The sequence below is a fragment of the Papaver somniferum genome, chromosome 5, assembly GCF_003573695.1.
Source record: "Papaver somniferum cultivar HN1 chromosome 5, ASM357369v1, whole genome shotgun sequence".
Classification (NCBI taxonomy): domain Eukaryota; kingdom Viridiplantae; phylum Streptophyta; class Magnoliopsida; order Ranunculales; family Papaveraceae; genus Papaver; species Papaver somniferum.
The window spans coordinates 7745183-7761763 of record NC_039362.1 but is presented as its reverse complement, the minus strand read 5'-3'; the positions used below and the strand labels follow the sequence as shown (position 1 = coordinate 7761763).

General features: G+C 36.8%; 1 protein-coding gene across 1 annotated transcript; it reads right to left on the bottom strand.

The window, feature by feature from the left end:
• Positions 1-2180: 2180 nt before the first annotated feature.
• On the bottom strand, positions 2181-6238 carry LOC113280957. Its single transcript, XM_026529568.1, has 4 exons — positions 5718-6238; positions 3387-4404; positions 2774-3241; positions 2181-2537 (listed from the first exon to the last, which is right to left on the bottom strand). The coding sequence occupies exons 2-3, from the start codon at positions 4374-4376 to the stop codon at positions 2783-2785; spliced, it is 1449 nt and encodes a 482-aa protein (XP_026385353.1). The 5' UTR covers positions 4377-4404; positions 5718-6238; the 3' UTR covers positions 2181-2537; positions 2774-2782.
• Positions 6239-16581: the final 10343 nt, after the last annotated feature.

Here is a 16581-nt window from a genome sequence, read left to right as displayed (position 1 = left end):
ATCAAATTATTTTGATTAAAATTGTAATGTCCCTGTTGAATTATCATTCTAGATAGTGAACTTTAAAGTTGTGAAGTTGCTCCCCTTTTTCCAATTTGAACTTCATGTGGCGGATCTTATGTTTTGAATGAACTTGTTTTGTTTTTCTAAAATTGATGCATTTTATCTTGTCTAATTTTATGTGAAACACTATAAATTATAGATATAAATTTAGAACCGATATTACACCGATATTTGAAACCGAAATCTCCCCGATATAATGTTGTACCAGTGTACCGGTCCTCGGACGAGACAAACTGGTATCCGATATTAATTACATTGGATAACACCAAACCACCGATAGGTCTGATTTAACTCGTGCGTCCTTTTCCTTTTAAACAAAATTTTAGAGTTCACTCTCCAAAGTCACAACAATTCCATGGGGAAAACCTAGAATTCGTCTATCATAATCTACTTGTTTCACTCTTACATTTAATAAAAAATCTCAAGAATTTCTTATTAAAAACCTAAAGATTCACAAACTTGTTAAATTTAAACTTGATAGAAATGTTGTTGAAAGAAGAGGTACGTGCAGGGTTCCACTAGCACCTTGTATAATTAGAGCGTTTCCGGTTGGAATAAGTAGACCTGGGAATAATATTGAAACTGATAAATTACCAACTGATGTAGGAAATGGAGATGTTGATTAATTTGGAGGTAGAGTTACTAATGTTGGTGATATATCTTTTATTTGTCAAGCGATAAATTATGCAAAAATGCAACTTCTTCTTTTGTTTGTCGAGTGACTCGAAAACTCCGTTTTATGTTGTGAAACAATTGAGTATGAGGTTTTATTCCTAAAAGTTTAAAGGTGTGGCAATTTTTATGGTCCAAATGTGGATCATTGAAATTTATCCCTTCAAACTCTTTTTAAGGGCCCACTTAAAACTTAAAACCCTCACCCCATCGATCTCTGTGGTGGAGAGGATTGGTCCACAGTTGGACCATCCCTTGATCCACACTTAGACGCATCAGTTTTGTTTTGCATGTATATTTACACTTCCCCATCCTTTTTCTCTTTCACTATAAAAATTCAGCCAATGCAAATGCGATTTTGCAAAGCTAATTGGAGCTCACCATTGTCTGTGAAACTTGCTCTTGTTATTCTTGTCTACACCTTAAATCATCAACAATGCATAAACTGCAGCTCTCATTCAAGCTTATCACTAGATTTCCAAAAAATTTCTCCGGCACAACCACGAACTCATCATTTTAAGATTTCAATGTCTGTACTAAAAACTTGATTATTTCATCTTCACTCGCCGGAAAATCAACCGGAAGAGGGTTATTTACCCATTTGAATATATTTTATCGGTTAGTTAAGAGTTTTAAATTTTTTGAAACGCTGTCATGTACTTAAAGATGAGAATCATGGGGAAAAGTCTCAATCCGACTTACATATGGCTAAGGTTTAAAAACCGTAGCTAAATCTTAACTTTGGTGAGTTCTCAACAATGGAGAAGTTATTACCACGTGATATTGCACTAAACATATTTTACCGACTACCATATTCAATCGGTCTTAAACTGCGAACTAGTTTGCAAGGCATGGCGGAATATACTAAAGGATCCTTCCTTCCGATAACAACATGTCCTCTATCGCCTTTATGAAGCGATCTGGAAGAATCCTCCTAAGCAATGACTCCTCCGGTACACATTAATAACTGCACTATGAACATAATACAAAAGAAGTCTATTATTGGGGCGTCACATTCTAATTGAGGGGCTTCACTTAATAGGACAAAAACGGATCACTCATAAATAACTTTAAAAACTCCATATCTAAAATATTTTTATAATGATTAAACAACCCTCATTTAATTAGTGTGATTATTTAATTACTTTTGTATTAAGGTTTTGATTTTAATTTTTAGATTTCCATCTTAGATGGAGGGTAACTTAGACATTTGTTATTGCCTCAAAACACCCCATAACTAATTTTTTAATCACTAGGAATCCATGTGAAGCCCCTTTATTGGAATGTGACGCCCCAATAATAGGCTTCATATAAAAACCTTTAAAACTAAGGTTAACATTCCGAATGAATTCCGGAGTTGGCCTGTTGAACCCAACTGAGTTCAGATGTAACATTTACCTAAAAAAAACTTTATCACGTGCCTGGCTATAAAATCAGCGAAATACTGAGAAAGGAACTCATATGGTTCTTCAAAAATCAAGGATAACATTGTAGTATATGATTCATCAGCAAAACGTAAAAAACCAAATGACAACAAGTATTGAAGACATGAAATCAAAGCTGGGAATGGTACTGATATAGGCAGGAATGTAAACTAGAACGTCAAAGTTACTACTGCCACTACAACAAGCATACATACTAAACTACCGCTGAAAGTACGATTGACAGTGGGTAAGCGTCAATTGGCTAGCTAAGTTCATCTTTCGGTGAAACACCCATAGCCGGATCTTTCCGTTTCTTCAACAGTTATTTACTTTAGGGCTGCAACAGACTTTCAAAGTCTTCAATGATATCACCAGTTCCTGCAAGAAGAGAGAAAAGGGAAGTTCCATTAGAGTTTAGTTTAAAACAATAAGATGGAGAACTTGGGACATTCAACAGTAAATAAATGCAATACTTGAGTTGAGAAGCATCAAAAAAGAGCATTTTGAAAAACCACTACACAGAGAGTATGAAACCAGTTAAAGAAATCTCCTTTTAAAGGTACAAACAAATTCGAATTAGGAGCTAGGAGTGGTAGGGTGGACCAGCAGCATACCTTATAGGCTTATATAGTGTCTGTAGTACTTGTTGGTGGTGTTCCTGTGCTACTGCTCGTTCCTTGTTGAGACGAAGTTGCCGCTCTTAATGATGATGAAGCGGCTTGCTGACCATAAGAAGGGGATGCCAATTGTTGTTGTAGCTGTGGTGTTACACTGTGTGGAACACGCTCTGATGTTCGTTGTAGAATGTCTTGAACACTTGGCCTATCTGGAAATCGTTGTAGAAGGTTTTGAACATGTGACGTACCTGGAAGTCGATTCCATGTCTGACGCAATAGTTCTTCTCGTTCTTGCCGTGTTAGATTTTGCCAGGCTCTATTTATTGCTTCTCCTGTGGTACTGCTCATTCCTTGTTGAGACGAAGGTGCCTCTCTTAATGATGATGAAGCGGCTTGCTGACTCAGTAGTTGCTGTGTTTGTTGCGGGACTCTATATAGTTGCTGATCAGCTAATGGCTGGTTCATCTGATTAGCATTCTTAATCGTCAAAACAGAACAAGGGTACAATATTGCACGATCACAATCATCAGCCGAAGGACTCGTGGTAACAATAACAAATTGAAAAACAAAAGAAAGTGATGCAGCATTCAATAATAAAAGGCAATCTTACTTGGTGAGGTACTGAACTTAAAGGAGAACTTTTTGAGGATTCTCCTTGTGGAAGGCACAAAGAATAAGTCCGTTCTTGTGGTAGAGGCTGGATTAATGCAACTTCCTGTTGGAACTCCATATAATTCTTCGACACTTCTTCTCTGCTGTAAAGAGACTCATCATCATCTTCCATATCCATCCATTCTGCAATAGTACAACGTTCATTTGTGGATTCTGGGGTCACATTCCCTTTGCCTTTATCTGTAGGAATGTTGCAAGAACCAATTTGAACAGTAGGAAAATTTTGCACACTCCGATGTCGTTGCTCAAGCAAACGAACATGGTGATTAAGGTTCCACCAGTTCTTGTACAATGATAAAATTATTCCTGCTATCCCATAAACTGGATCGTGAACCCTAGCTTTACTTTCAAATTCCAATGCTTTAGCCGTTATACCCGCTTTGTTCAATTCATCAGCTGACTGAAGATTAGAGTGATCAGGCAACACAACTGTTGAGCCACAAAGTACTGTACAAAACTCTCTGATGAAATCTCTAGATTTGCGTGCTTCAAAGAACGGAACGAATGGACAATCCACCTTGCACATTTGCGGTAGATAGGTGCATGCTGGACAAGCTCGATGTTTCTGTTCAATTTTCTCTGAATCTTTTAGAACAAAATGATTCATAGTGTCTGCTGGAATAACGTTCACACCTTTGCCTGTAATGGTTTCAAAGCGGGTAACTTCTTCTCTCATACGTTGATGCAGAGCTAAAAGGATTCCTGTTGCCCCAAAAACAGGTTCATTCACTCCAGCATTTGCTTCAAATGTAAGCGTGCTATCCGTTATACGGGCTTCTATTTTCTGTCTGTCAGCAGTGGAAGCTGCATATCCTATTTGGAAGCTTGGTACATCGAAGTATGTACTGAACAGTTGAATATAAGGACACCCTTCTGAACATGGTCTACGCATAAATTTGCATGCTAAACATTGTCCATGGTCGCCCATCGCCGTTTCTGATCAGAATATATCCAACCTAATAATAATAACATATAGAAAATTAAAATATGTCCAAGCAAAAAGCCATTTGTTGGTTTTCCCAAATCTTCTCTATACCAGTTGGGAAAAGAAAGGAATATCACATGCAGAATTTTAACCCACTTAAAAGAAACTAATGAACTAATAGTATACTACCAATTGCTTCTTAAAAAGCCAGAAACTAAGAGACAAACCAAAAGATTTTTATTAAAGTTTAACCAATGTAGAGAGAACCCATCTTCAATCATTATCTAAATGATTCAATTCAATCATAATAACTAGTAAATTTCATCTAACATTACATTATAATATTATATGCACTTCAGCAAACGAGAATATGGGGTTCTAGAAAAATTAAAGAAATTTCTATCAAAGAATCAACTTAATAAGGTTCAAGAACCAAAGGTTTTGATTAAAATTTGTCCAATATAGAGAGACCCCATCTTCAGTCTCATCTAAATGATTCGGTGTAATCATAATAACCAGTAAATTTCAACAAACATTACATTATATGCACTTCAGCAAATGAGAATAGGGTTTCTTGAAAAATTAAAGAAATTTCTACCAAAGAATCAACAAGGTTCAAGAACCAAAGGTTTTCATTAAAATTTAACCAATAGAGAGAGAACCCATCTTCAATCTCATCTAAATGATTCAATGTAATCATAATAACCAGTAAATTTCATCATACATTTCATTACACGCACTTCTGCAAATCAAATTGGGGTTCTTGAAAAATTAAAGAAAATTTCAATCCAATAATCAACATAATTAATGTTCAAGAACCTAAGCTTTTCATTAAAATTTAACCAATATAGAGAAAACCCATCTCGATCATCATATGAATGATTCAATTCAATCAAAAATAACCAGTAGATTTCATCATATATTACATTATACGTACCTCTGAGAATGATTTCTTTAAGGAGGGAGCAGGTTCTAGCTAAGAGTGTACAAAGTCTTCTAAGTAAGAACACAGTATGATGGAAAACCTAACTAATTAAGAACTTGAATTATCAAATTCAAGTAGTTTCAGAAGTCTTAAAGATATTTTTTCTCTGCTTTGATGAAGAAAGAACGATTTCATCAGTCTATATAGTTCAAAACAACAACACACCCGCCTAAAGAAAAACTGCTATGAGGGGTCTACCCAAAGTAACTTTCAGTCGATTTATATCCGCAGCCAACAGGAATCTATTTGGGGGCAGCTAAATTGATGGTAGCGGTGTAGGATAGGTTAATGATGTGGCGTAGGATAACATAGCAGCACAAAATAGTTTAAACAAAAAATCAACAATGAATGAGATTTACCTGTTTATACATCTTCTTCTTCTTCAATGAATGCCAAAAAAATCATCTCCCGCACATAATCCCCTCCTCCATTAGTAAGAACACTACCACCTTCGATTTTATCAAACAAAATTGATAAAATCATCAATGAAGGATCTAATTTCATCAGTGTAATTCTTCTCCGCCGTTGTCGTCGACGCTGTATTTGAATTTCCGTTTGCTTCTTCTTCTTCTTCTTCTTCCTCCTCCACTTCTTCTTCTTCGTGGTGTTCCATTGTTAGTTAGTCCAAACGGACCTAATTTTATCTCATGATGTTGTGCCATAATCGAATCTAATCAATGAATTTCGAAATCGACTTCAAATCGATACAAAAAAATTGGAAGAAACATCCCATTAAAAAACCTCAAAATGACCTTCACAGCCAGATCTCTTCTTCCTTACGGGTGACAATGAGATCTAGGGAGAAATCGGGAACAGAGATCTCTGAAAGGTTCGACGATGATGAAGACGGAATGATTCCGGTGAGATCTGAAGAGAGAGATTTATGTGTGTACAAAGGAAAATGAAAATGATATTAGGAGCAGCGGGGTATATCTAATGTTATTTGTAATTTGTAACGGGGGAAAGGGATTATATGGTCTTTTGGAATATTTATTTTGAATTTTGGTTTAGTCGGGATGGATGGCGCGCATAGTAACTATGAAAAATGATTTTAAACTTTTTTTCTATTGGGAACATTTTGCGTGGCAAAATTCCCACGTAAACTTACACGGGTTAGTCGTGGGAGAGTTTCAGAGATTTTAATGAAATTGGCAATCCACTGTTAGTCGTGAGAGAGTTTGTCAAAATCTTTTAAAATCTCTGTTAGTGGTGAGAGATTTATAGGGAGTTTCTAAAACTACCTCAAAATCCCTTAAACTCCCTGTTAGTGGTGAGAGATTTGATTAGAATCTTTTAAACTCCCTGTTAGTCGTAAAACACTAGAGTCATAGGGAGTTTATAATTTGGGGGAGTTTTAGGGAGTTTCATGATGTTTTTGTGCTTGGACAAAATCTCTCAAAAAACAAGAAATTTCTGGGGAGTTTGGGTTAAACCCCCAAATTGCCTAGACTCTCTCACACTCCCTCTAAATTCCTACAGATTTAAATACATTAAAATCTCTCAAACTCTCCCACGACTAACCCCCTGTTAATTAGTCCATGCCATGGCATTCAGACAATATAATAGCGCATTTACCCGGCGGAATGGGAATTTTATTTCCCGGGGAAAGAATCATAAACCCATCGCTTTCGTGGAATCTAAACTTTACTTTTATCTAGTTGTACCGGTTTCGGCAATGCTACCGGGAGCATTTTGATAACGCGGGTACTAAAATACCTCACAAATATTTTTTATCGGTTGTGATACATCCACCGAAGGTGGACACCGAGCTGTGCACCGAGAGGGATCTGACGGTCGAAATGTCACCCTCTCTGCATTGAGATAGGGGTGGGGCATGAGTGGGCCCCACCACTCTCTCACACGGTGCACGCTCGGTGCATTTCTTTCTGTCAGTATAACATTTTTAGTTTTTTTAGACAACCTGCATGGACTAAACTTAAATACAATTCCGAGAGTTACAACTTAATGATTCTCAATCAAAAATTATATGAAGAGCCTATATCTCTTTTTATCACAATCAGAATGTAAACAGAGACAAGTCTGTGAACCTGATTATCCGTGAGAGTACTTGGACGACACCAAAGATCAATCAAGTTGTATCTAACAATAACGATGGACTTTTCTACTTGAATTGATTTTAATGTACAACCTGCAATATTTCAATTATAAAGATAAATCATATAATACGGAAAAGAAATAACACAGACACCGGAAATTTTGTTAAGGAGCAAACTGCAAATGCAGAAAAACCCCGGGACCTAGTCCAAATTTGAACGCAAAACTGTATTAAGCCGCTACAGACATTAGCCTGATATCAGAACTTCAGGCTGGAATGTAATTAAGACCTAATTTACCGTCACAGCGATCCAGTTACAGTCGCACTCCTTACGCCTCTTGAATCTCGTAAGGCTCTGCGCAATTGATTGCCTTAACTGGCGTCCTTTACAACCTAAGAGTTGCTTCAACTCAATTGAAGACTTTAAACCAATCTTCCTCCCACATATAAGCCTATATGTGATTTTTGTTCTGATCAAATATCAAGATGACTTAAGAAATCGATTGCAATAGAAAAAGTGTAGGAAACCTCAAAATTCGGTCATATGACATTCCAAGATTAGCCTAGATTATTATTCACCTCACAAGTATAAACTTCTGGAATCACGAAGTCTGAGACGAAGAAACTTTATGATTTCTATCTATCTTGTTTGTTGGATCTAAAGGCTCAATAATCAATTAAAACAAGATCAGGATACACGAACTATCAAGATAAAGATAGTTGGATCTGGCTTCACGAATCCTAGGTGAAGTCTTTTTAGTTTCTAAACCTAAAAATGTTTAAAGGAGAGGACGAATCTAGTTTACAATTAGGATACACAAGAATAGCTTCAGGAATTCAAATATCACAATTGCTTGAGGTTCTCCTTATATAGACTTTCAAGATCAAGGTTGCTTTACATTTTAGATAAGGTAGCTTTGTAATCAAGCAATTAATAATCACCGTTATATGAAAAACTTTAATTGAGATTAATATAACAGAATATACACTTTGGTTAGGATGAACCATAATTGAACCGTGTACAATGGCTAGTTCATGAAAGGTTAGCTAGTTCATGAAAGGTTAGCCAAAACTAGCCAGTCGAACAATAATCTTAACCATTTTCATATAACACTTTAAGACTTTTAACCGAGTCACAAATGTGATCAAACATGTCTAGATAGTGTTTTTATAGAGTTGTCCAGATGCCGATTATCTCATAGAAATAATTCTGATGCATCTGAAAATATTCGACAGGGTAAGTACTTGTACTGGGTACGTATATTGTGTACCTGTTCGTGAGTATTTTTTTCATGGTATGTGTACCGAGCATGTGTACCCTTAAGACAAAATCGCGTTTGGAAATCCACAGATCTTTTCCTGTTTGCATACTGGGTATGCGTACCTTTACGGTTTAGAAACCAACATATATTTTCTGGTTTGCATACTAGGTATGTGTACCTTCCTGGTTCACGAGTCAATAGACTTTTTATGGTATAGATACCGGGTTGAGTACCAAAAAGTCGCTGGAAAATTATAACTACGCAGGCATTGTACATCTGCGGCTCTGGACTTATACCATTATGTGAATTGGTTTGCATACTGTCTAGTATCCAAATTTACAATAGTTTTGTATCTCTCTAATAATAGATTTGAAACATTCCCGAATAACATCAATGACACATATCACTATTCCAGGTTATTTTTAAATGACTAAATCTTGAATCATAATTTAATTTTTGAATGATAAATTGTTCTTAACCAATTTCATCAAGTATGGACAAATAATCTTAAGCTTAGCATATTTCGAGAGTGATTAATCAAGATAAACTTGACTCGAAATTTCTATTATGTATCTAGTGTCTAATTCAGTCATTCGACAATGTCTCATAGATGGAAATTGAAATCTTGAGTAATAGGTGGTTCAGTATTCACTTACCTTTAGTTGATGAAGTTCTCCAAAAGCTTCGGTTGATCTTCTCCTTCAAACAGTAGAACGCACTGATGCCTGGTACTCAACTACACACTTTTATCCTAGTCCGAGACTTGACTAAATGTAGATTTGAAATCGAGATATAGTTTTGATCAACTAAATTTGACAACAAGCTTGAGATAAGAACACTTGTGAGTTCGATTGAGAAATGCTCTAACACATTTTTAGTTGGAAAATATCTATACATGATGAATATGACATATGGTTAAATCTTGGGAGAAGCTCACTTACGGGATGCGCACGACAGCCTCTGCGATTGTATGGTTAGGAATCCGAAGAGGTTGATGGATTTAATTGAGTCCATTACTATAGTAGTATTCACTTTTCTTAGGTTTAATCCCTAGACATTTTTAACTCAATAGAAATAAGCAATGGTTTCCCACTCAAAGTTCACTTAGAGTGCGTTTGGCACGGATGGAATTAAGGGTGGAGTGGAGTTAGGGGAGGTAGTTGGTGGAGGCAGTTCATTTTACACATGTTTGGCATAATTTTTTTAGGCTGGATTTTTTTTTCCGGTAAAACTTATTTTCCTCCCATAAATGGAAAAGAAAGTCGACACCTACCCATGGGAATTCTAATTTCATCTTTGTTTTCCGCCCATATATAAAAAAATTCTTACCCTTTTTCTTTCTTTTTTATTTTTTTTCTCCTCTTTTGATAATTTCCGCCATAGACAAGAAACTTCCGACCTAATATAGATGACTCTCAGTATTTTTCTTATGTTTGCATCACGAACTATGATCAAAGATGGATCTGTTTCCATCAAGTCTGTTATTAGATAATGATGAGTGCCAAATATTGTATATTTTTATCCCTTTTTGTTGGCAATTAACTCATCTTTTGTGCATTAATTCTACATTTTATCCCATATTCTGTATTTTCATTGTTTTCAAGAATAAATATTTTTCTTAATTAATTTTGTATTTTTAGGTAATAAATGAAGTTTGGATGAATTGCGAAGCGGAAAAGAGCAGAAAAGTAGTAGAAAGCCGGAAGAAATTACGCAAGGAAGCCGCGAAGAATGGTGCGCACAAGTCCAAAGAGCTAGGAATGGGCTCAAGAAGGAAGAATTGTTCTTAAAGAAGATATGGGCTTGGCATACCCAAGGCCCAAAACCCTTACCCAAACCCATTTTCTATATCCATAACCGTCTCCATTCTCAACCGTTAGATGGGACTACATCGAAATCCTACGGTCGCTCCTTCGTAGAGCATCAAAATCTGAAGTCTCTGCCAAACACCACAGCGCTTAAATTCCAAGCCTTCAGATTAGATTGTAGTTGAATCCAACGATCGCTTCTATGCCTGTGCATCAAAATTAGATACTCCCGATCTACACTACAGTACCTAACATCATCTAACACCGTTGACTTCGTTGTGTTTCAAAATCCAACGGTCGCAGCGATTCATCTCTCATCTCACCGTTAGATCTACCAACCATCTTCGCATCCCGCAGCTCAGAGTCACATAACATCAAAATTTGATGAAGCCGCTCAACACTCTAAAAACCTAATACCCATACCTCCAAATCGACCACTTCTTCTTCTTTTCTTTCTTTCTTCTTCACCCATCCCTGTTGCAGAACCACCACCACCTACCCTGCCACTGCCATCGCCACCACCTACTCCATAGCCACCTAAACACCACCAAAAACCTAACCCTTCATCATTAGCACACTCTACACCTCCCTCAACAACCAATTTCACCTCCTCTCACGCCACAGAAATCCTAGGTGTGAAATAGGTGAAATAGGATGATGAGATGGAGATAATCAGAGGTATGGAGAGGAGCAGGAGACTAAGGAGAAGAATGGGTCGAAGTCAGTAGCGTGTAATCGCATCAATTTGGGTAAGAATTTACCAAACCCTAGTTCTGTCAATTTGGGGGTTTTTACATAAATCCTAATTAGGTTGAGATAGAGCATGGAGAAGATAAAGTGGGTGATATAGGGTAGGTAATTGAACCTAACTGTGATTTTCTGGCACATTAGGTAGAACCCTAATGTCTACTGTTTTGGGAATTTTTGGGTGAAAAGGGTGTAAACCCTAATTATGTAATTGGGTATAAAAGGGGATATTGGGTGAGTGTTGGAATCATGCTGGAATAGCCAGTGTCATTTGGTCTGATTTTGGGAGAGCTGGATTAGCCAGTCTCTCCAATCTTTGTGTGTTCATATTTTGCTCTTGTTTTATCCACTGTTAACTGTTACTGTGAGGTTATTGTTGTTGTTTTCTTTTAATTTCAGTTTTACCATGTTTTAGTTTGTCACCTTGCTGAGGAAAAAGATGAAGCTTCATGTGAATGCTAGTTAACTGATATGTAGAGAAGAGTTTTGTGGTCTGAAATTGTGCAGGATAATCATAATTTAAGCACTTAGTTAGGCTAGCCTTGTGACTAATGGTGCTGCAGCAGCTCATGCACAGTTGTTGCTAAGCCCTTAGACTAGTTGTACTTTAATCAGACAATTAGTACTTTGGTAAGTATTTTAGCTGTAATTAGGATATCCCATAGGAAGAACAAGAGGCAGAAATTTGAGTCACATTGAAGATTGATTAGCATAAGTTTGAGGTGAAATCAAAAACCTCAGTGCCACTGCCCTATTACCATTTTGTCTCACTGTTTCTACTTCACTATTAACTTAATTTCTCATCTCCACTGCCCTTGGCTTAGGCCTTGGTTTATCTCTTTGTCATTCTTTGTGTCACTGTCATTTTTCCAGTCACTGTCATCACCTAGTAGTTTCTTTGCTGTTTTAGTTTACTTGTTCATCGTTTCACATTTTATCACTTTCACTGTCACCTTCTCACTTTCACTTTGTTCCATTTTGTTTTGCTTTTGTTCTTTGTTTAGTTTCATTGTTCTGTCACCTTCTCATAATACTTTTGTTCTGTTTGCTTTTGTTCATTGTTTTGCTTTTGATGTGTTCACTGTCACCTTCTCACAACACTTTTGTTACTTCAGTTTCAAGTTCTGTCACTTAAAAGCCCATTTGTTCTCTTGCTTGGCTAAAGCCTAGTCCATAGCTCAGAAGCCTAGCTCAAGCTAAGGCCCAGATTCATTACAAAGCCCAGTTCAGTCTTGGGTTAATCTAGAAGCCCATTGACACTCAAAGCCCAGTGCACTTCAAAGGCCAAGGCTAGTGCACTTCAAGACCAACTGAGCCCAAGCTCAGTTCACTTCATTGTCAAACAAGCCTATAATCCAAAGGTACCCAAAGCCCAAAAGGCTTCATAGTTAACCAACAACAATTTAGGAGCCCAAAATAGCTAGAAAACTCCAAAACACTCCCAGTCTCTGTGGATCGACCCGTACTTGCACGAGCTACAACTGACGACCGTGCACTTGCGGTATTACTGTAGGCCCGTTTCATTTCGCTTCAATTTTACGCTTTCCCGGGCCCACCAAGTTTTTGGCGCCGCTGCCGGGGACTCGGTTGTTTTTTCTTGTAGTTTTATTAGCTATTTTTGCATTTCACTGCATAGCATTTGCATCTGCATCTGCTTCACTTCATTTGCTGTTGGACCTGCTGTTCTGAACCAGTTTTTCCTCTGCTGGGACGCCACCAAGGAAAAGAACCAAAGCCCAACTGGGTTTTTGCAACAATATCAGAGCAGCTGGGCTGTGCTTAAAAGGTAACCCATTTAAGAGAACCCGAATTGTGGGCTTCCAATTTTTAATTGTGGGCTTGTAATATTAAAGCCAATTTTTGGGCTTTTTATTTTCTGTTGGGTTTGTAATTAATTTTTGTGGGCTTGTTTGTTTAATTTGTGGGCTTGTATTTAATTTTTGTGAGCTTGTTTAATTGGACTGGTATTTTGTATTCTGGGTTTTTAAACCCAGCTGAGCTTGTAACCGATCACGCTAGGTTAACTCGTTAGTGGGCCGAGTACCCAAATTCTAGGCCGAGATTTTGGACTCAGTTTCACCAAACGTTTTCAAACCAGCTGAGCCAAAGCAAACACAAAACCAACAGTGGGCTTGCTCCCATTCAAAAACCAAATTTTATTTTCTTTTAAATAATAAATTAATAAAAAAAAAAAAAATTTGCTCCTAATTTCAAAAACCAAAATTTTTCTCCCTCTTTAAAAACCAAAATTTTATCCCAAGCAAAACCAAATTTTCTTTTCAAAACCCTTTCCCAAAAATCCAAACCCTTTAAAAACCAAATTCTGAGCTTTGTACATTCTTTACTTAGCTTTTGAGCCAATCATGAATAGATCTTTTTCTACAGTTGGGGAGCACAACAAATCCTTAGAGAACTTGCATATGGACAAACTTCACGTTATGAACCTTCCACGGACCATGATGTCAATAGTTATAGGAATTATTATGGACATTTCAAAGTCCCGAGCCTCAATACATGAACCCTAATGACTATTCACACATGCATCATTCGTCACAACGTGAAAATGAACATTTGCTAGTGCCTCACTCACACAATCTCTTGGACAATTAGAAGCTCGAATCACAGCTTTAGAAATGCAATCACATGAGGAATCTGTCACATCTAATTTTCTTAGGCAACCTGAAATCTATGCATGTCCCGCATGTGGTAGTTTAGACCACCCTGTTGAGAATTGTCATATTTTGCATAATTTTAGGCAATCTAGAGAAAATCCAAGGTATGAAATGCCCATAAATTGTGAGAATGGTAGTCATTGGGACCATAATCAATCCTTTGAGGGTTGCGATCAATATTTTGTAAACCCTAATGACCATGCACACATGTACCATTCACCACAATTTGAACATGAAGAATTTTGTACTCCCATGAATTTAGACTCCACCACAGAAGCTTAAGACTCAGTAAGCAAAACTTTGATAGATCTACATCACGAATTCATGCATATTTAGATCAGATTTTGCTTCACCTACAAAAGGAGGAAATTCATGAGGAAATGTATGTTGTCCCTAATGAAGTGTCTAGTCCCATTCATGTAAATGATGTTGAATATGAACCTAATTTAGAGGAACATGAATCGACTAATGACACCACCACTGTTAATGAGGACCAATATGCATGCTACCATGATGATGATTATGATGATATGTTAGAAGAACATGAAAATATTGTGGAACCTGTTGGTTCAATAACATATGGCTTCTCGCCCTTGACCTTCATGAATGTTGTTTTTTCTAATACTCATTGTAATTCATATGATTTTGATATTGACATGGGATTCGTACAATTATTCTGTGAAGATGAGCATGACATAGGAATAGTTGAATCTTCTGTAGACACTAATGCTAATATGCATGAAAATATATTTGATGTGTAGGTCACATTGTGATATTTCTCCTGATTTTCCGATGCATGAGAATAAATTTGTTGATGATGTTGATGACTCTGATTGTGATCTTGCCAATTTGTTTGATGATTGTGAGCATGTTGTGACACGTGTAGAAGACTTAGGAGATGTTGATGTGATTAGTAATGATGTGCATATCGTCCTACATAAGTCACAATCTGATGGCCTTCCACCCAACCTAGATTTGGTTTGTACCCATATTGTCAAACCGACTTTTCTGAGAGTCCCTAATCTAGGTTTGGAACTGTGTGCTTCCCAAGTCCTCTTGGACTATTTTGCATATAAGAATAATATCTTTGAGGAGCCACAGTTGGAATTAGCATGTTTGCCCGTCCCTAGCACAGTTCACTTTGAGTTAGACCTTGTACATGATGAACCCCCAAAACTGCGAGATTTTGTTTCCAAAATTTTATCCATTGAAAAATCCAGGTTTGGGGGTAGCTCATTTTGTCTCACAGCTTCACTTGCATGCCTATCATATTATTATTGTGTGAAGCTGTTGAAACCTCTACACTTTGTCTTTTGGGTTGATCCTCAACTCTTTAGATTGTTAGTGTACGGTGAATTTTTTGTATATAATCCAGTAGATAAAATTTCTTAAAACCCTTTTTGTTCCTTTTGTATATATCTTGCTAATCCAATATGATCTCGGCTGACATATGTTGGATTCTTGCCTTGAATAACGGAGTTCTAATATTGCTTTCGCCGAAATCGGGTATTCTCTTTCCTTGTTCTCTACTCAACATGATCCTCTTCATATGTTGTATTATAATTTTGTTCATATTTTGAAACATTGAGGACAATGTTTAGTTTAGGTTTGGGGGTGAAAAGTAGATACTTTGATAATATGCCATAATTGAAAACAAGAACTCCTTTTTTTGAAAAAATGATAAATGAAAATAAAAAATAAAAAATTGAAAAAAAAAACATAAAAATGGAGCTCATTTACCTTGAAATGTTGACTCTTGTGCAAATATGTAATTATTAGGAGTCTTAGTCTAGATATTTAGGCACCCTGATTCTAGCACAATTCACATAGTGATAAGAAATTTGCACGCGCACGATCTACCAATACATGTATAGCCTCGATCTTCAAGGTGTTTGATAGGAAGTCACGATTGCCAATCACTTTAGAATACTGAACGAAACTTGACTAGCTTGTTCTTTGGTTGGTTGGGATAGAAGGTGGAGGTTACATTAAGAAAGACAACCATCGAATTTAACTGGGTGCATCAAAAAGGGCTACCTCTTGCAAAGTGTCATGTAATCTTTTGTTTCCTTTTGTATATGTATCAAAAGTGTTTCCTTATAAAAAAAAAAAAAAAAAAAAAAATAATCAAGTATTTATCAATTCCATTCTCTCTTGTTCCAAAAATAAAAGAGAGTAGTCAATGTAAATAAGAGTCATGTAAAGAGTCATCTTTTGTGTTTTATTGTAATAAGCAAGGAAGGGTGTATGTCATTGATGTACAACGCGAGTAATTGTGAAATACCTCCAACTCATTCACAATTCTCGTAAAGTCCGGACAGCTAACTAGATTTCGACCTTGGTTCTTAGCATGAGAAACTATCTCTTGGTGATTAGTAGTCATAACTTCAGATCTTTCTTTACACATGTGTAGATACACTTTACACTCTTATCACATGTCTTTTTTTGTTATCAGTGCTAGGATTGTGCCTTTGATAGCTAGATTGACATCTCCATTTTGCTGTGAGCTTAAACTGACTTGCACATGTCACATTTGATGGAATCTGAGCTCATATTTTGTCCTAGAACTTTGTAGGTACGTTCTAAGCAAACCTTCACGAGACTTCAACTCGTCCACTAGGGACACTTGGTGGTTTAAAAGGCTTAATGCATACGCTAAATGCATTCGAGAGACCAGC

What these genes read in the sequence shown, in the direction of transcription:
- LOC113280957 (XM_026529568.1), bottom strand. Translation starts at nt 4,376, where the DNA reads ATGGGCGACCATGGACAATGTTTAGCATGCAAATTTATGCGTAGACCA. An exon ending in TAAGTTCAGTACCTCACCAA is followed by an intron (nt 3,242 to 3,386) that starts GTAAGATTGCCT and finishes AATGCTAATCAG; the next exon opens with ATGAACCAGCCATTAGCTGA.